Source organism: Pongo pygmaeus, chromosome 4 (genome assembly GCF_028885625.2).
Source record: "Pongo pygmaeus isolate AG05252 chromosome 4, NHGRI_mPonPyg2-v2.0_pri, whole genome shotgun sequence".
Classification (NCBI taxonomy): Eukaryota; Metazoa; Chordata; class Mammalia; order Primates; family Hominidae; genus Pongo; species Pongo pygmaeus.
The window spans coordinates 123412162-123433161 of NC_072377.2; the positions used below are offsets into that span (position 1 = coordinate 123412162).

The window sequence follows — 21000 nt, forward strand, 5'->3', positions numbered from 1 at the left end:
CCTCCGCCTCCCGGGTTCAAGTGATTCTCCTGCCTCAGCCTCCCGAGTAGCTGGGATTACAGGTGGGAGCCACCACGCCCGGCTAATTTTTGTATTTTTAGTAGAGACAGAGTTTCTCCATGTTGGTCAGGCTGGTCTCGAACTCCTGACCTCGTGATTCGCCCTCCTCGGCCTCCCAAAGTTCTGGAATAACAGGCGTGAGTCATCGTTCCCGGCCTATTTGGAGAGTTTCTATACACATTCATGCAACATTTACAGAACACCTTGAATGGGTGGGACTGGTGCGGTGCTAGACATTAGGGACAGACTTGTGTCCTGTTCCTCTCTATTCCAGAGAAGCTTACGGTATACAGAGGGAGACATATAAACAGATGTTTGTCAATTATAATACAAAACCTGTGTCAAAATACAATGAGAGTTGAATCTCACAGTTCGTAGCTGTGACTCTGATCATTCTGGAATTCCTAGGTTCTTTTCCAAAACAAACGCTCAATGCAGGCTGGTGTGTTGTTATTACCACCACTATTTCAAATCATGTGTTAAGATGACTTAGGCTAAGAAAATACCACTTTACTACTTGTCAAGTGTTCGAGCCTTTCAAAAACCGTCCCGTTTAGGGACTTGGGAACACGCGCAAGGCTGGAGAAACCACTAAGCTGCTAACGTAGACGACTGAAGGGTCACATTTACTTAGAGACACTCGGGCCGCCCGGGGGAGCGGTGCGTATTGGGACTTGTAGTCCTACCAGAACCGAGGAAACTGCAACTCCATTTAGGATGCACTTCTCCCCTTCAAATTTTCTGGCCCAACAGTTAGATTAAGCCCTAACCTAAAGCACAACTTACCACGTCTCACTCAACCTGGGTTCATCAGGCTTCTGCCAGGCTTATCAAGTTCAAGCTCAAACGCACGGCGTTCTCCTGTACAAGCCTCAAAGAGATTGGCTTATTCTCGGCGGTGGGCGGAGCCCTAGGTGGACCGGGGGTTGAGATTGGCCAGTTTCTGACTAGAAGAGGCGTTTTTATGTTCACTTGCTGATACGCATGCTGTGGTAAAAAAGTGAATTCTTTACCACAGCAGCAGCTTCCCCGAGCGAAGTCTCGCGATATTTCGGCCGCAGGGATCCAGAGGCGCGTAGTGAGTGGCGGAGGACTGTGGGGGTGGCGGGCACCGGTGCCGGGAAGGGACAGGTCAGGCGGGGAGTGCGAGCGCGTACTGCCTGCGCCACTCGGGCTGGGTCAGGAGCGGCTGCCCGAGGTCCAGAGGAAGTGTGTGGACAGCGCGGCCTTCCTGGCCGGTGAGTCGGCCCCGGGTCGTGGCCGGCGAGGGGACCCTGAGCTTCACCTGGGCCAGCGCGGGCAGTGACAGGTGCGCGAAGGAGCGCGGCGCTCCGCCCTCTCGCCGACCCGCCCCCTCCGGGCCTCGCCCTCCAGGGCTCGGGATGAGCCGCGGGCCCCAGCTGAGCGGCTCCGGCTCCAGGCGCCTGTCGCTGCTTCTGCTGTCGCCAGCGAAGAGCGGCCGCCGCCCCTGAGGGAAGGAGGGACGGAAGCAGCCGCTGACCCGTGGCATGAGCTGGATGCGGTGTCCGTTGCAGGACTAGGGCGCCGACATGAACCTGCACCAGGTGCTGACCGGGGCTGTGAACCCTGGCGACCACTGCTTCTCCGTGGGCAGCATTGGCGACCAGCGCTTCACGGTGAGTGAGGGGGGCCCTCGCGTCGCCCGTGGCCCGGCCTTTGCCCGTCATTCCGGGCCGAGCTTGGCCCAGAACGACGGGCGGAGGCGCGAGCGGCTTGTCGCCCCAGGGGGGTCCTTACCACCCACAGCCCGGCAGACCTGGCCCTTGAGAACTAAGGAAGCAAAACCGTTTCGGTCAGTGAGGTACTGTATGGAGCCTGAACTCAAGTTAGAATGTTTTGTAGGATTTTTAAAGTTTTTGGTCTGTCTTCCTTGGGCCAGGGTGCTTTGCCAAAGTCGTTTGTCCAAAAATCTTTGTTGAGTAACGAGTTGGGGGCTTTTTTATACCATTCTATAGGTTCAAATTGTCAAATTTAGGAATAGTGGAGATTGGTTTCATTTTGTATTCTAAGTTAAGGTCAAGTATCTTTGTAGTTAAAAAGTGGGTGTCTCAAAACAATTACCAATTGTTTGCTATCAACAACTAGCCTTGAAAACAGTGCTTTTCATTTATTTTCTTTTCAAATTCCCTGAGAAATAACGTCGGAAAGAAAAAAAAGCCTTTTCATTTTAAAAAATATTTCTTGGATATTTTACAATAACCCGGTAATCCCAGGTTAAGGTTGCTTAACTTGCTTTTCATTGGTCACATATTGACAAGAAGAGGGCACCAAACTTCGGGCTACTTGTCAGTATAGTGGCATTTTTCTGCCTTAACTATAGTTTTTTTTTTAATAACAATTTCAAAATATAAGTCAGTAATTGCACGTGATACTTTCATCTACATAAATTTATAATGCTAATGTTTTTTGCTACAATTTTGTGTAGATACCTCTTTAGTTGTGATTAAAAGTAAAACTTGTCACTGCCTGGGAATACTGAGTGCTGTAGGCTTTTTTTCTTTAAAAAAAAATAAAAGTAAAACTTAATTTTGTATAAGTGACACAAAGTAAACAACGTAACCAATGCCCCAGGTTTAGGAGTCTTAAATTTCTAATCTTTTTCTCTGCTTTTAATTTTTCTGTCGTCTTTGTTGCTCAGAATAAATAATACTCAGCATTTAACATGGTGTAGGCATTTAATGCCTGAATTGTACTTTTAGAATTGTGCCAACAAGCATTTTGTTTTCAAATAGAGACTGTATCTCTCCTTTAGATTGACTCATACACATATTAATTTATCGGGATTCCAATTCTAAATGTTTGCCCAGCCTGAATACTTGGGAAAAGAGTGAGCTCTGAGGGTCCCAGTGAGCAACTATAGTTTCCTTACACCTGGGCATTGCTCTCTGCTCTTGCTGCTTGAGAGGGAAGTAAACATCATCCTTAGAAGGTTTTCCTAGTGGGAAATTATAGGATAGTATTGTTGCATTCTCTGTCGTTTCCTAAATTTATATGAGTGCTTTCTCCAGTGTAAATTCTAAGAACTTTTGCTTTTTAAAAAATTTTGAAATGGGGTCTCCGTCTGTCACCTAGGCTGGAGTGCAGTGGCGTGATCACAGCTCACTGCAGCCTCGACCTCCCGGGCACAAGCCATCCTTCCACCTTAGGCTGCTGAGTAGCTAGGACTACAGATGTTAATCACCACGCCTGGCTAAGTTTTCTATTTTTTGTAGAGAGGGGACTCCTTATGTTGCCCAGGCTGGTCTCGAGTTCCTGGGCTCAAGTGATCCTCCCACTTCAGCCTCCCAAAATGCTAGGATTAGAGGCGTGAGCCACCATGCCCAGCCCTAAGAATTTTTTCTAAGAAGGCATTCACAATCTATGTAAGCAGTGGTGTGAACTTCAAAGCATATACAGTATGATGGCCTGTTTATATACCTGGATGCATTCCTCTATAAAACCTTGGTGAATGTCTGTGTATTATTTTTAAGGAGAGATCAGTTAATGTGCCAAGGAGGATTAGATGGATGGTCATCCTGTACCATCATGTAGCTTGTTGCTCAGTTCTGCTGAATTTTAAAGTTCATTTCCACAGAGTAGGATTTAATCTCCCACCAAGTCTACTGCAGATTTCTTCCAGGTCTCTGGAAGCATTCAGTAAATAAACTAAAAATAAATTTTTAAGTATAAAGAGAGCTCAGCTCTCTTTAGTTTTGATGGAATTTTAAGGATTTAACAGTTAGGGTTTTCCTTTGCAGCCTATCCATCCTTGACTCTTTAAGTTGATTACGCTCGTTATCCTGGACACTTATATACACCTTAAATTTATCCCTCTTAAATCGCCCTTTTTTCTTCTCTCATGTTAAAAGGCAGAATCTATTGTTTACTTCTTGAGTGTTTTTTTTTTTTTTTTTTTGAGACAGAGTTTTGCTGTTGTAGCCCAGGCTGGAGTGCAATGGCGCAATCTTAGCTCACTGCAACCTCCGCCTCCTGGGTTCAAGAGATTCTCCTGCCTCAGCCTCCTGAGTAGCTGGGATTACAGGCATGTGCCACCATGCCCTGCTAATTTTGTATTTTTTAGTAGAGGTGGGGTTTCACCATGTTGGTCAGGCTGGTCTCAAGTTCCTGACCTCAGGTGATCCACCCGTCTCAGCCTCCCAAAGTGCTGGGATTACAGGCAGGAGCCACTGCACCCAGCCTTGTGTGTTGTTTTTAACCTCTTTTGATTTTGACTTTCTTTGATAGGAAAATAGTAAACATTAATGGTAGATGGTATGTGAAGACTAAAATATCTCTCAGTTGCATTTTACTTGAAGTGGAGCATGACATCTTCCTCTTGCAGTTCTTTTATTCCTTGAAAAATTCTTTTATTCCTTTTGGTACTTTGTGCCTTCTCTTAGGACAGTCCTGTTTTTGTAATTCCTCCCTTTGCATGTTTGCAGATAACTTACGTGTTCTTGGTTTGAAAGATTACAAGATGTGAGATCTTGTTTTGCTCATAAAGCCTGACAGGTTTTAAATGGAAATGAAACTGAATGCCACTTCTCCTATTTTCTAGATTTGAAAATATGAAATTACCAACGCAGGTTCATCTAAGTATTAGATACTTTTTTACTACCTCAACAGGCATCAAGCTGTTTTGACTTTGCTCTTAGTAAGAAAACCTCTTGTGGGCAATGACCATCTCTCCTGTGCTTTCAGAGCACTTTCTTTGCATCTTTATTCTATCATTAACCAGTCTTGCCTGGTAGATTGTATGTTTATGACTTCCCAGGCTTCATTGTGAGCACCTAGAACAGTGATTGAAAGAGTGTTTAAACCTAACAGTAAGGTCATTACTTGGAGTTGATTTCCAATGTGGTCCCTTATAATTAGCTGTTTATCCATTAGCAAGTTCTACTCTTTGAATTTCTTTTTTTCTCTTCTGTAAAATGGGACTAAAATAGTATTATTCATAGAGTTGTTACATGAAAAAGTGCTAAGCTGTAAGTCCGTGGTTTAGCACATGTAAAACTCTCAAAAATGTCAGTTTTCATAAAATTAAGGTTATATTTATTGTAATGCCTAACAATAGAAAATACTTCATAAATCGTGGTTGAATTAATGAAAAATGGATAGAGAAACCTTATAGTAATATAATTATTAATTGCTGTATTTAAAAATAGCTTTAATCATTTAGATTTGAGTCCAAATAAAATATTCCTGTTAGTTTCTTTTTTTTTCTTTTCTTTTCTTTTTTTTTTTGGAGACTGAGTATCACTCTATCACCCAGGCTGGAGTGCAGTGGTGCGATCTCAGCTCACTGCAACCTCCGCCTACCGGGTTCAAGCTATTCTCGTGCCTCTGCCTCCCAAGCAGCTGGGATTACAGGCGCATACCACCACGCCCAGCTAATTTTTGTGTTTTTAGTAGAGACGGGTTTCATCATGTTGGCCAGGCTGGTCTTGAACTCCTCACCTCAAATGATCCGTCCGCCTCAGCCTCCCCACGTACTGGGATTACAGGCGTGAGCCACCGCGCCCTGCCTGTTAGTTTCTTTTTCAAAGTCAGTTGTTAGGCATTTTATCATCAACATCAAGTGAGCAACTAGGGGAGACTTTAGGTATGCTAAGCAAAAATTATTTATTTTTTCCTTATTTACTGGAGTGCTTCCTTCATGCCTTTTTCCTTGTTAATTTCCTACTGATCTTAGTATGTGAGAAATCTGGACTTTTAAAAAAAAACAGAAAACGGAGACGGGGGTCTCCTTATGTTGCCCAGGCTGGTGTCTAACTCCTGGGCTCAAGTGATCCTCCCGCCTTGGCCTCCCAGGCTGCTGGGATTACAGACGTGAGCTGCCATGTCCAGCCTGCAATTTTTGTTTTTAGAATTAAATGTTTTCTGTTTTTAAAAGGCAACAAGTTAAAAAGAAGACTAGTTAATTAGAATCTACATTTCTAGATTCTATTTTTATGCATACTGTTGATATGATACTTTTTTTTTTCTTTTTCTTTTGTGGTTTATCCATACTTAAGGTTGAAACTGTGATTTGAATGATATGGAAAGGGAGATAATTTCCAAGAGACAGAAAGATTGTGCCAATATATAAGACTAACTGTCTCTGATTTGGAATTTAAACATCTTAGCTATGGGAGGGAAAGCAAATATGTTATAGCTCCAATTTCCCTTTAGTATTAGAAAACTCAGTGTTTCTAGCTAAGGGAATCTAGATTAGACATCAAAAGACTGTAATTATGTGAGTGTCATTAGAGAAATAGGGCTGAATAAGTAGTCGTCGTCTTCAGCTTTCTGTAATAAGCATCCTTGAGTTTAGCTCTGTTTTGTTCACTTTAAGGAAACCTTTATTGGTAGAAGTACGATTGCCAAATTGGGAGGATGGGAAGGTATTTTTTTTTTTTTTGAAAGGGGGCATGTGAATCTTTTTGGGTGGGGAGAATATAGAAGGGGAAAGATTGCTACTATTCACATGCGAAGAAAGAGAAAGATGTTTGTGGTGCATATAATATTGCAGGTACTAAATTGGACTTTAAAATATGTTGGCCTGTTTTAAAACATAAAGTTTTATAGTGTTTAAGTACCTTTAAAATCATTGAAATGATACTAGTTCTCAATACTTTATTATATTTTAAAGTTAATAATTGCTGCATGCCAAACTTAAAATCTATGTCATTTAAATAGGACATATACCAGAAAGGAATTTTTTGGGGGTATTTACCTGGTATTGTTGATTAAAATTAGAATACTGACTGTTACAGCCTTGAATTTTATTGAAATTTAGAATATTTGAGAAGATTCTCTGCCAAAATTTAAAGTTGAAAGTTATATTTTGATTATATGCTTGATAGCACACATGTGACTCAGTTCTTCCTGTGCATCGTGTTTATTCTTAAAGTTGATAAACCTAATGTTGTATGTGCCTAATGGAAGGATTTTCATCTGTCAATTTAATTTTATTGGTTAGTAATAGATTATTCTGATTACAGATCTTTTATTATTTTTTAATTAAAACATTTTTAAATAAAAAGAGATGGGGGTCTCACTGTATTGACCGGGCATGACCAGGAACTCCTGGCCTCAAGTGATCCTCCCATCTTGGCCTCCCAAAGTGCTGGGATTACGGGGGTGAACCAGCAGGCCCAGTGCTATTTTATTTTATTTTTTTGAGGCAGAATCTTGTTATATTGCCCAGACTGGTTTGGGACTCCTGGGCTCAGGTGAGCCTCCCTGTAATTACAGGTGTAACCATGTAACCCAGGCTGTTCTCGCCATGTAACCCAGGCTGTTCTCAAATTCCTGAGCTCAAGCAGTCTACCTGCCTCAGCCTCCCAAAGTGCTGGGATTACAGGTGTGAACCACCATGCCTGGGCTGTTTTAGGTTTTTATTTAAAATCAGGTAGACGGATTATTTTTTATTTAAGAATTTAGTGGTACAAGGATTATTTTAAAATCATGCACAGCCCATTCTGTTTCATTTATTTATTTAAAACAATTTTTTAGAGATGAGGTCTCGCTGTATTGCCAGGGCTAGTCTGAGACTTCTGGCCTCAAGTGATCCTACTGCCTCAGCCTCCCAAGTAGCTGGGACTACAAGCCTGTGCTGCTGCACCTGGCTCATATTTTCACTTTTATTTTCACAAACTTTCTAGTATTAAGGAGAACATTGAAACTGGAGATTTAGTATGTCATTTTCTTTTAGAAATGAGACCACTTATATGGACTTGGAGCTTGAATTATTTGTCCAGCCACTGATGCCTCTGTTCTTAGCACATATTTGTGAGATATTTATTTTATTTATTTTTTTGAGACAGAGTCTTGCTCTGTCACCCAGGCTGGAGTGCAGTTGTGGGATCACGGCTCACTGCAGCCTCAATCCCCTGGGCTCAATCAGTCTTCCCACTTCAGTCTCCCAAGTAGCTGGGACCACAGGTGTGTGCCACACTATGCCCAGCTAATTTTTTATTTTATGCGGAGATGGGGTCCCACTATGTTGCCCAGGCTGGTCTCAAACTCCTGGGCTCCAGTGATCCTCCCACCTTGGCCTCTCAAAGTGCTGGGATTACAGGCATGAGCCACTGCACCCAGTCTGTGAGATATTCAGATCAAGGTGTTCATATGCCTGTGTTGCAGGATGAAGATAACTATGGAAATCAGACTTTAATTCTTGACCTTATTACCTGTTGTTTCACAGTTATTGCTACACATTTTAACTTTAAAATTTATATAATTTAGCATGAGTTAATTTAGCAACACTCTTTGTTGCCAGTATCCTTTAACTCTCTGGACCCTTTTTGTTTGCGCCAGTCTGATGAAATTCCACACACTTGATCAGTCTCATGTTCTTTTTTGTTCCTATATATCTCGTGAGCACTACTAGACTATGTAAAGAAATTCCTGTGGAAAATAAAGTCATGTTTGCCAACCTCAAATGGGACCTCACAGCTTTCCAGGAATCCTCCCACCAGTCTGCTCATTTTTCCTTTCCTGTACCTTCTGAAACCTCCCACCCCAATGCTCTCTTAACTCATATAAACTTGCCACCTGGAATCATTCAGATGGCAGCTCCCTCATTTTTGACTACAAGCTGAAAAATCCACTTACATCAGCATCCATTCTTTCCTTCTCTCCTCCTGGTACAATAAAACAAATGTCCCCCAGAATTGTCCAGGGTTAATCAGTCTTCCTGATGCCCTGGATCTTATCTATTCAGGCTGTCTCTGGGAGCTCAGCCCTAAAGTTATCTCTACTTTTTTCTTTCCAGAGGTTCTAAGACATGCTTAAAACTCTCATCTTGAAAAACAGCCAACCATAAAATCCTTTGCTGCCACATCCCTCTTTATCTTTGACTTCAAAGTCCTTGAGTTATCTGTATTTGATGCCACTTTTATGTCCTGCTCACTTCTTAACTCACTATACTTTGGTAGCTTTTTTCTCCTTAGTCACCAGTAACCACATTGATGCTAATTCGAATCAACAGATCTCCTTTGTACCTTGCTTTCTCTTTGGCATTTGTTACGTTGATCATTTTCTCCTTCACTTTCCTTGGCTTAGTTATACCATACTTGCCCCCCAACCCCACCCCCTTAGTCATTCTCAATGTTCTTTGCAAGATATCTTTGTTGTCTGTCCCTTAAATATTGGTGACCGTCGGGCCTACCAGGCCTTGGTCCTCTTCTCCTTTCATTCTACATGCAGCTCCTGGTGTATAGTCTGTGATGGTGAGATCCCTGTCTTGAGCTTCATATTGATAATTTTAAATACCTCTTGGATTGTTCCACTTGAAGTGGCTACAAATAATCAATTTAAAAATGTTCTGCACGCCTGTAATCCCAGCACTTTGGGAGGCTGAGGGGGTGGATTGCTTGAGGTCAGGAGTTCTAGGCCAGCCTGGCCAACATGGTGAAACACTGTTTCTACTAAAAATACAAAAAATTAGCCAGGTGTGGTGGTGGGTGCCTATAATCTCAGCTACTCAGGAGGTTGAGGCAGGATAATCGCTTGAACCTAGGAGGCAGAGGTTGCAGTGAGCCAAGATTGCCTCACTGCACGCCATCCTGGGCGACAGAGCAAGACTTCTTCTCAAAAACAATTTAAGTAAAATAAAGTGTTCTATACTCAGTCAACTCCCCTACCTTGGTGCACCTTCCAACCCACACCCCAATTTGTTTTGTTCGTCCTCCTGTGTTCATTATCTCTGTGAATGGTTCCATTATCCAGCTATTTTTTTTTAAGCCAAAGATTTGGAAATATCCTTAACTAACACCTAATCCTCCCACATTTTTCTTATACAATCAATCAAGCCCTGTAGATTCTGTTTTCTGGGTAATTTTAATATATTTCCACTTGTCTTTTCAGTAGTGCAGTTACTCTGTTGAAGTAGCCTTTTAACCTGTGTCCCTGTATTTAATCATACTTGTCTTCAGCTTAAACAATATTGCCAGAGGGAATCATTTTAAAAGGCAAATTAGGATAAAGTGTGAATTCTTCCCAATGCATTTTACTGTACTTTTCTAGTCTCTAATCACTTTTCCTCCCCTCTGCGATAGCTGCCTCCCTAAACTTTAGCTATATCTAACGTCTTTCCATTTACACAGTAAGAAATGCTTTCTTATTTTCAAGCCATTTCACAAGGTCTTCAGGCAACTTTTCAATTACCCCTCCTTATGCAAAAAAGATGTAAATCTGGCTAACTCATTCCTAAAGCCTTGATTTTGATGTCCCTAGTCAGACTAGATGATCTTCCTATTTGTAGCCTATCTTATAATTCCTTTTTTAGTTGTTACCCACTAGAATTGTACTACCTCTAGGGGCAGTGACTTCATGTTGCATTCCAAACAGCTGGCAAGGTAGGGCCTAGTAAATACATGAGAACAAATGGGACAAAGAAAACCTGTGCTGGAGTCAGAAGAGCTCCAAGGGCTAAGCTGTCTCTTCTGGGCAAGGCAAAGAAGACAGCTGCATTTGGGCTGCCTCCCCTTCTTCACTCCCAGCTTAAAATCCTCAAAAAGTCAAATCAAGGTGACTTCTTGGAAGGCCTTAGGGTAAGAAAGTGTGATTTCAGCTTTCCATTCACTCCCCACAGAAATAGCACTCTTCCTTGATTCATTTAACTAACATTTATTGATGCCATATGTGTGCGAGGCATTGTTTATTGGTAGCTAAAATCTTTACCTGAGTCAGAACCTTTTTAAAATAAAACATATTTTAATGTGTAAAAACTGCTTGAGAACATACTTTGACTCAAACATCTTCACACTTAAGTCAATTAACAGGTATATATAGTTGGCTTCTGGTTAAGTTTTGTTTTTATAGGAGGAATAAGAACTCCTAAGTATTGGATGTAAGAAGTGTAGATGAGAAGTTAATGTGAAGAAGATATAGAGTTGCGGAAACAAAGATGGAAGACCAACTTAGACTTTACCAATTTTAACCAGAGGTACCCTTGCTTAACCTTTTCCTTTTAACTAATGAGGACAAATTGAGTCTGTGCATGGAGAATTTTGTTCTTATGTGTATTTGAAGGTAGTTTTTGTCCTTAAGTTATAAAGGATTTAAGAAAAGAGTTCCTTTGGAAATAAAAATTGAGTTTTTACTGCATTTGGGGTCCTGCTATCTAAAAATATGAGAAAGCATTATGAATAAACATGATTCTTGCCCTTCAGGAGCCTAAGTTTATTGTTGTCTGAATTGACTGCTGACTGTCATAATTATTTCCCAGAGGAAGTTTTCTTAAGGTTTTATATATATATACATGTATATATATATGTGTGTGTATATATATGTGTATATATGTATATATGTATATATGTGTATATGTATATATGTATATATGTGTGTATATGTATATGTGTGTATATATATGTGTATATGTATATGTGTATATATGTATATATGTATATATGTGTATATATGTGTATATATATACACACACACATACATACATACATACACATATATACATGTTCTTAGAATGTTTTATAAAATCAATTTTTATTTTATTTATTTTTAATTTTTTTTAGAGACAGAGTCTTACAGTGTTTCCCAGGCTGCAGTGTAGTGGTGCAGTCATAACTCACTGCAGTCTCAAACTCTTGAGTTTAAACAGTCATGCTACCTCAGCCTCTTGAGTAGCTGGGACTACAGACATGTGCCACCATGCCTGGCTTATTTTATTTTTTTAGAGACAGGGTCTCACTCTGTTGCCCAGGTTGGAGTGCAATAGTGTGAACACAGCTCACTGCAGTTTCATCCTCCTTGGCTCAAGTAGATCCTCCCACCACAGTGTCCCAAGTAGCTGGGACGACAGGCACGTCCCACCATGCCTGGCTAATTTTTAAAATTTTTTGTAGAGTGGGGTCTCACTGTATTACCCAGACTGGTCGTGAACTCCTGGGCTCAAACAATCCTCCCGCGTTGGCCTCCCAGAGTGCTGGGATTATTTATAGATGTGAGCTGCCATGCCGGGCCTTATTTTATATTTTAATTGATGCATAATAGATGTACATGCTTTCAAAGTAAATGTGATAATTTAATACATTCATATAATTTGTAAAGATTAAATCACTGTACTTGGCATATCCAGCACCTTAAATATTTGTGTTTATGCTAGAACTATTCGAATTCGTCTAGCTGTTTGGAAGTATACAATAGATTATTGTAAACTACAGTTACAGTAGTGATCTGTCCAACACTAGGTCTATGACTTCCATCAAACCGTTTATTAGTACCAATTATTCAACTTCTCTTCGTCATCTCCCCCAACCTCCTTAGCCCTCTGGTAACCATCAGTCTACTCTCTATGAGATCCACTTTTGTAGCTCCCACATATGAATGAGAACATGTGATATATTTGTCTTTCTGAGCTTGGCTTATGTCACTTAGAATGACCTCCAGTTCCATCCTTTTTATTGTTTGTTTATTTTTTTTGTCAGAGTCTCAAAAAGGCTGGAATGCAGTGGCATGATCTTGGCTCACTGCAACCTCTGCTTCCTAGGTTCAGGTGATTCTTGTGCCTCAGCCTCCCCAGTAGCTGTGATTACAGGCATGTGCCACCATGCCTGGCTAATTTTCGTAAATACACACATATATATTTTTTAGTAGAGATGGGTTTCGCCATGTTGACCAGGCTGGTCTCAAACTGCTGGCCTCAAGTGATCTGCCCACCTTGACTTCCCAAAGTGTAGTTCCATCCTTGTTGCTGCAAATGGCAGGATTTCATTCTTTTTAATGGCTGAATAATATTTCATTGTGTACATATACTACATTTTCTTCATCCATTGATGGGCACTCACTTAGGTTGATTCTATTATCTTGGGTACTGTGAGTAGTGCTGCAATAAACATGGGCACATAGATGTCTTTTTGATGTATTGAATTTCATTCTTCTGGATATATACCCAGTAATGGAATTGCTGGATCATACGGTTGTTCAGTTATTAGGTTTTTGGTTTTTTTGAGATAGAGTCTTGCTCTGTTGCCCAGGCTGGAGTGCAGTGACACAACCTTGGCTTACTGCAACCTCCGTCTCCTGGGTTCAAGCGATTCTCCTGCCTCTGCCTCGGAGTAGCTGGGATTACAGGTGTGTGCCACCACGCCTGGCTAATTTTTGTGTTTTTAGTAGAGATGGGGTTTTATGTGAGACAGGTTGGTCTCAAACTCCTGGCCTCAGGTGATCTGCCTGCCTTGGCCTCCCAAAGTGCTGGCATTACAGCCCTGAGCCACCGTGCCTGACCAGTTATTAGGTTTTTGAGAACCTGCATACAGTTATCCGTAGTGGTTTTACTAATTTACATTCCTGCCAACACAGTACCAGGGTTCCCCTTTCTCTGCATCTTTGAGAACATCTGCTATTTCCAGTCTTCTTGTTAAAAGCCATTTTAACTGGGGTGAGATGATATACGTTTATAGTTTTTATTTGCATTTTTCTGATGATTTGTGATGTTGAACATTTTTTCATATACCTGTTGGCCATTTGTATGTCTTCTTTTTAGAAATGTTTGTTCATATATTTCCACCTCCCTTTTTTTTTTAAGACGGAGTCTTGTGCTGTTGCCCAGGCTGGAGTGCGGTCGCTCGTTCTTGGCTCCCTGCAACCTCTGCCGCCTCGGTTCAAGCGATTCTCCTGCCTCAGCCTTCAGGTAGCTGGGATTACAGGTGCACACCATCACGCCTGGCTAATTTTTGTGTTTATAGTAGAGATGGGGTTTTGCCATGTTGGCCAGGCTGGTCTTGAACTCCTGACCTCAAGTGATTCACCCGCCTCGGCCTCCCAAAATGCTGGGATTTCAGGCGTGAGCCATTGTGCCTGCCCTTTTCCCCAAAAGCGTTCTTTTTGCTTAAAATTGTTTTGGCTATTTAGGGTGTTTGTGGCTCCACCTAAATTTTACGGTCATTTTTTCTATTTCTTTGAAGAATGTAATCTGTATCAGAATACCAAAGATAGTCTTCACAGAAATAGAAAAAACGATCCTTGGCTGGGTGCTGTGGCTCACGCTTGTAATCCTAGCACTTTGGGAGGCTGAGGCGGGTGGATCAACTGAGGCTGTGAGTTTGAGACCAGCATGTGACCAACATGGAAAAACCCCATCTCTACTAAAAATACAAAATTAGCCTGGCGTGGTGGCACATGCTTGTAATCCCAGCTACTCGGGAGGCTGAGGCAGGAGAATTGCTTGAACCTGGGAGGTGGAGGTTGTGGTGAGCCAAGATCACACCATTGCACTCCAGCCTGGGCAACAAGAGTGAAACTCCGTCTCAAAAAAAAAAAAAAAAAAAAATCCTCAAATTGTCTTCTGTATGGTCATTTTAGCAATATTAATTCTTCCAATCCATGAGCATGGAATATCTTTCCATTTTTTGTGTGTCTGCATCAATTTATTTCATCAGAGTTTTATAGTTTTCCTTGTACAAATCTTTCACTTCTTTGGTTAAATTAATTCTGGCTAGTCACAGGGGCTCACTCCTGTAATCTCGTCACTTTGGGAGGCCGAGGAGGGCAGGTCACTTGAGGCCAAGAGTTCAAGATCACCCTAGCCAGCACGGTGAAACCCTGTTCTATTAAAAATACAAAAAAATTAGCCAGGCATGGTGGTGTGCACCTGTAGTCCTAGCTACTCGGGAGACTGAGGCATGAGAATCGCTTGAACCCGGGAGGCAGAGGCTGCAGTGAACCAAGATTGGTACCACTGCACTCCAGCCTGGGCGACAGAGTGAGACTCTGTCTCAAAAATAAATAAATAAATAAATAAAATAATAATAATAATTAATTCTGGATTTTTTTCTGTTCTTTGTAGCTATTGTAATGGGATTGCTTTCTGATTTCTTTGTAAAATTGCTCACCATTGGTGAGCATACAATGGTGTATGCTATTCTATACACCATTGATGTATAGAAATGCTGCTGATTTTTGTATGTTGATTTTGCATCCTGGAATTTTACTGAATTTGTTTATCCGTTCTGTCAGGTTTTTTTGGTGCAATCTTAAGGCTGTTCTGAGTATACAATCATATCATTTGTGAACAAGGCTAATTTGATTTCTTCCTTTCCAATTTGGTTACCGTTTATTTTTTTCTTTTGCTTAACTGCTCTGACCGGGACTTCTAGTACTATACTGAATAAAAGTGGTGAAAGTGGGCATTCTTGTTCCAGAACTTAGAGGAAAAATCTTCAGTTTTTCCCTATTTAGAATGACATTAGCTGTGGGTTTTTTATCAATAATCTTTATTATTATGAGGAATGTTCCTCCTATGCCCAGTTTGTTGAGGGTTTTTATCATAAAGGGATGTTGAATTTTATCAAATGCTTTTCCAGGATCTATTGAAACTATCATATGGTTTTTGTTCTTGGTTCTGTTAAGGTGATATATCACGTTTATTGATTTACATATTGTATTAGTCTCTTTTCATGCTGCTGATAAAGACATACCCAAGACTGAGCAAGTTACAAAAGAGGTTTATTGGACTTACAGTTCCATATGGCTGGGAGGCCTCACAATCATGGCCGAAGGTGAAAGGCACATCTCACATGGCGGTGGCAAGAGAGAGAATGAGAGCCAAGCAAAATGGTTTTCCCCTTATCAAACCATCAGATCTCGTGAGACTTATTCACTACCGTTGAGAACAGTATGGGGTAAACCGCCCCCATGATTCAATTATCTCCCACCTGGTCCCTTCCACAACACATGGAAATTATGGGAGTACAATTCAAGATGAGATTTGGGTGGGGACACAGAGCCAAACCATATCACATATGTTGAACCATCCTTGTGTCCCTGGGATGAATGCCACTTTATCATGGTGAATGATCTTTTAATGTGTTGTTCAATTTGGTTTTCAGGTATTTTATTGAGAATTTTTGTATCTGTCTTCATGTGTTATATGGGCTTGTAGTTTTTGGTTGTTGTTGTTGTTGCTTTGTCTGGTTTTGGTGTCAGGATAATGCTGGTCTCATAGGATGAGTTTGGAAGTTTTCCTTTCTCTTCAGTTTTTTTGAAGAGTTTGAGTAGAATTGGTGTTAGTTCTTCTTTAAATGTTTGATAGAATTCAGCAGTGAAGCCATCAGGTCCTGAGCTTTTCTTTGATAAGATACTTTTTATTATGGCTTCCATCTCATTACTCATTATTGATTTGGTGAGGTTTTCTGTTTCCTTATGGTTCAGTCTTGGTAGGTTGTATGTGTCCAGGAATTTATCCACTCACTTCTGGATTTTATTGAATTTGCTGTTATATGGTTGTTCATAAGGATTCTTTTTATTTCTTTGATCTGGTTCTTATGTCTTCTATTTAATTTGTTACTTATTTGGATCTTCTCTTTTTTTCTTAGTCAAGCCAAAGGTTTGTTGATTTTCTTTAACTTTTCATTAAAAAAGTTTCATTTCGTTGATCTTTTTTTGTCTCTATTTCATTTATTTATGCTTTGATCTTTATTTTTTCTTCCTACAAATTTGGGTTTGATTTGTTCTTGTTTTTCAAGTTCCTTGAGGTGCATTATTAGGTTATATGAAGTCTTTCTACTTTTTTTCTTTTTTCTATTTTTTTAATGTAAGCATTTATTGCTTTCAACTTTTCTTATTACTGCTTTTGCTGTATCCTATAGATTTTGTTATGTTATATTCCCATTTTCATTTGTTTTAAGAAAGTTTTAATTTCCTTCTTAATTTTGTTATTGATCCATTGGTCATTCAGGAGCATGTTTGTGAAGTTTCCGAGGGTTTTCTTACTGATTTCTAGTTTTACTCCATTGTAGTGAGAAAAGATACTTGATATAATTTCTGTTCTTAAAAAAATTGTTCAGACTTGTTTTGTGACCTCAGATATGTCTATTCTTGGGAATAGTCTATGTGCTGATGAAAATAATGTGTATTCTGCAGCGGTTAGGTGGGTGTTTTTTAAATGTCAGGCCTATTAGATCTAGTGTATCGTTTAACTGATGTTTCTTTGTTGATTCTTCTGTTAGATCTGTCTGTTACTGAGAGTGGGGTGTTAAATTCTCCTACGTTATTGTATTGCATTCTATTTAGATCTATTCATGTTTGCTTTATTTTTATTTATTTATTTATTTTTTTGAGACAGAGTCTCGTTCTGTTGCCCAGGCTGGAGTGCAATGGCGCTATCTCTGCTAACTGCACCCTCTGCCTCCCAGGTTCAAGCGATTCTCCTGCCTCAGTCTCCCGAGTAGCTGGAATTACAGGCACCCCCAACATGCCTGGCTAATTTTTGTATTTTTAGTAGAGATGGGGTTTCACCATGTTGGCTAGACTGGCCTCAAACTTCTGACTTCAGGTGATCTGCCAGCCTTGGCCTCCCAAAGTGCTGGGATTACAGGTATGAGGCACCACGCCCAGCAGTGTTTGCTTTATATGCTTGAGAGCTCTGGTGTTGGGTGATAGAGATATTTATAATTGTTTATCCTATTTCTGGATTGACTGTTTTATCATTATATAGTAATCTTTGTCTCTTTATATTCTGTCTTTGATTTGTAGTGTATTTTATCTGATGTAAGTATAGCTAGTCCAGCTATTTTTTGGTTTTCATTTGCATGGAATATCTTTTTCCACCCCTTTACTTTCAGTCTATGTATGCTTTTATTGGTGAGGTGGGTTTCTTGTGGGCAGTATAGAGTTGGCTCTTTTTTCTTCATTTATTCAGCCACTCTGTGCCTTCTCATGGGAGAATAAAGCCCCTTTACATTGTGTTATTAGGTTGCTGCAAAAGTAATTGTGGGTTTTGCCTTTAAAAAAGTATTATTGGTAAGTAAGGATTTACTTCTAGCATTTTGTTGTTTTTCTGGTTGTTTTTCTACTCCTCTCTTCCTTTCTTACTGTCATCCTTTGTGGTTAAATGCTCTTCTCTGATAGTGTGTTTTACTTTGTTACTGTTTATTTTTAAAGAATTTATTATTGGTTTTGGCACTGTGGCTACCATGAGGCTCACATAAAACATCTTATTGAAGTGCATTATTTTCTGAAAGATATGACAGTTTATATCTCAAAGAATAGAAACAAATAAAAATAAAATTCTATACTCACATTTTTGGCTTTCAGTTGTCTTAATTTGCATGTTTTTATATTGCCTATCTCTTAAGTTACTATAGATATTGTTTCTGATAGATTTGTCTTTTGGGCTTCATAATAGAGTTATGAATAGGTTACACACCACAATTACAGTATTCTTTTAGATTTGTCTTTGACTTAATTTTTCCACTGAGTTTTATATCTTCCAAAACAATTTTTTTTTGCATGTTAGTGGTTTTTTTTGTTTCATATTGAAGAACTCCCTTTAGCATTTTTGCAAGTCTTAATGGTGGTGAGTTTCGTCACCCTTTGTCTGGGAAATATTTTATCTCTCCTTCATATTTGAAGGATAACTTTGCTGGCTACAATATTTATAGAAGACAACATTTTGTCTTTTAGCATTTTGAAAGTGTCATCTAGCTCCCTCCTGGCCTATGTGGTTTCCCTTGATGAATCTTTTGCCAGACAAATTGGAGCTCCTTTAGATATATATATATATATATATATTTTTTTTTTTTTTGAGACAGAGTCTCATTCCATCACCCAGGCTGGAGTGCAGTGGCACGATCTCAGCTCACTGCAACCTCCGCCTCCTGAGTTCAAGCAATTTTCATGCCTCAGCCTCCTGAGTAGCTGGAATTACAGGCGCGCACCACCACACCCTGCTCATTTTTGTATTTTTTAGTAGAGATGGGGTTTTGCCATTTTGGCCAGGCTGGTCTCAAACTCCTGGCCTCAAGTGATCCACCCACCTTGGTCTCTCAAAGTGCTGGGATTACCAGCATCAGTCTTGTGCACAGCCACTTCATTTTTGGTACTGCCTTTTTTTTTTGAGACAGAGTTTTACTCTTGTTGCCCAGGCTGGTGCGCAATGGCGCAATCTTGGCTCACCGCAACCTCCGCCTCCTGGGTTCAAGCAATTCTTCTGGCTCAGCTTTCCTGAGTAGCTGGGATTACAGGCATACGCCACCACACCCGGCTAATTTTGTATTTTTAGTAGAGTTGGGGTTTCTCCAGGTTGGTCAGGCTGGTCTTGAACTCCAGACCTCAGGTGATCTGCCCGCCTTGGCCTCCCAAAGTGCTGGGATTACAGACTTGAGCCACTGCACCCAGATTTTGTACTGCTTTTAGGATTTTCTCTTTGTCCTTGACCTTTGAGAGTTTGATTATTTTATGCTTGGGGTTAGTTTTTTTTTTTTCTTTTTTGTTTTTTGAGAAGGACTTCGCTCTTGTCACCCATGCTGGAATGCAGTGGCGAGATCTTAGCTCACTGCAACCTCTGCCTCCCGGGTTCAAGTGATTCTCCTGCCTCAGCCTCCCGAGTAGCTGGGATTATAGGCGCCCACCACCACACCCAGCTAATTTTTGTGTTTTTAGTAGGGACAGGGTTTCACCATGTTGGCCAGGCTGGTCTCGAACTCCTGACCTCAGGTGATTTGCCTGCCTCAACCTCCCAAAGTACTGGGATTACAGGTGTGAGCCACTGTGCCCGGCCACTTGGGTTTAGTATTATTTGGGTCAAATCTGTTTGGGGTTTTCTGGCCTTTGTCTACCTGGATATTTATGTCTTTCTGAAGTTTGGGAAAGTTTTCTATTACTTCTTTGGATAAGCTTTCTGCTTTCTCTTGTTCAAATCCCTCTTGAATGCCAATTCTTAGCTTTCATTTTTCGAGGTAATTTTTTATATCTCGTAGACAACTTCATTACTTTTCTTTTTTGTTTTTTTCTCCTCTGTGTTTTTTTTTGTTTGTTTTTTTTGAGACAGAGTTTCACTCTTTTTGCCCAGGCTGGAGTGCAATGGCGTGATCTTGGCTCACCGCAACCTCCGCCTCCCGGGTTCAAGCGATTCTCCTGCCTCAGCCTCCCAAGTAGCTGGGATTACCGGCACCTGCCACCATGCCCGGCTAATTTTTTTTGTATTTTTAGTAGAGACGCGGTTTCACCATGTTGGCCAGGGTGGTCTCGATCTCTTGACCTTGTGATCGGCCCGCCTCGGCCTCCCAAAGTGCTGGGATTATAGGCGTGAGCTACCGCGCCCGGCAGTCCTATGTGTGTTTTTAAATAGCCTGTCTTTGAGCTCACTGATTCTTTCTTCTGCTTGATCCGTTCTTCTATGGAGAGCCTCTAATGAATTTTTCAGTTCAGCAAATGTATTTCTCAGTTCCAAGATTTCTGTTTGATTTTTAAAAAATATTTCAATCTGTTTATTAACTTTTTCTGATAAATTTCTGAATTGCTTTTTGTGTTATCTTAGAGATCACTGAATAGTTGTTTCCTTAAAACTATTTTGAATTCTTGGTCAGAGAGCTCACATATTGCCTACTGGTTAGGGTCAGGTACTGGTTCCTTGCTTTGTTTGGTGAGATCATGGTTCCCTGTTTGCTGCATTTATTTATTTATTTATTTATTTATTTGACAGTGTCTTGCTCTGTTGCCCAGGCTGGAGTGCAGTGGTGAGATCACAGCTCACTGCAGCCTTAATTTACCAGGCTCAAGTTGTCCTCCCATCTCAGCCTCCTTAGCAGCTGGGACTACAGGCACATGCCACCACACCCAGCTAATGTTTTTATTTTTGTTTTTTTGTAGAGGTAAGTCTCGCTGTGCTGCCCAGCCTGGTTTCAAACTCCTAGGCTCAAGGGATCCTCCTGCTTTGGCCTCCCAGTGTTGGGATTACAGGCATGATCCACTCTGCTTGGCCTGCTGTTTCTGTGGATGCACACCTGTGTCTTTGCATTTATGGATTAGTTATTTATTCTAGTCTTTGGCTTGTTTTGGTTTATATTGGATGTCTTTACTTGGAGATTCTTCACTGCTAAGCCACTGCCCCTTTTTAGGCTCCAGGTGTTGCCTTAAGTCCAGGTTCACCCTGGCTCTAGTAAACCATCAAAGGGCTGCCCTTCCTAAAGTGAGGAGATCCCACAGGAGGTATCTCAC

General features: G+C 40.8%; 1 protein-coding gene across 6 annotated transcripts in view; it reads left to right on the forward strand.

Moving 5' to 3' along the window:
• The first annotated feature begins 1067 nt into the window (after nucleotides 1-1067).
• The window catches only part of DMXL1 (Dmx like 1), a 185921-nt gene continuing 165988 nt past the window's right edge, over nucleotides 1068-21000 (forward strand). For 2 of the 6 annotated variants that reach the window (XM_063665157.1, XM_063665159.1), the window contains exons 1-2: nucleotides 1128-1298; nucleotides 1596-1697. In XM_063665157.1, the coding sequence (XP_063521227.1) occupies nucleotides 1611-1697 (87 nt within the window). In that variant the 5' untranslated portion in view covers nucleotides 1128-1298; nucleotides 1596-1610. Of the gene's footprint in view, nucleotides 1698-21000 lie in introns of all 6 variants that reach the window. The other 4 variants (XM_063665158.1, XM_063665156.1, XM_054489789.2 and 1 more) reach the window with 4 other exon arrangements.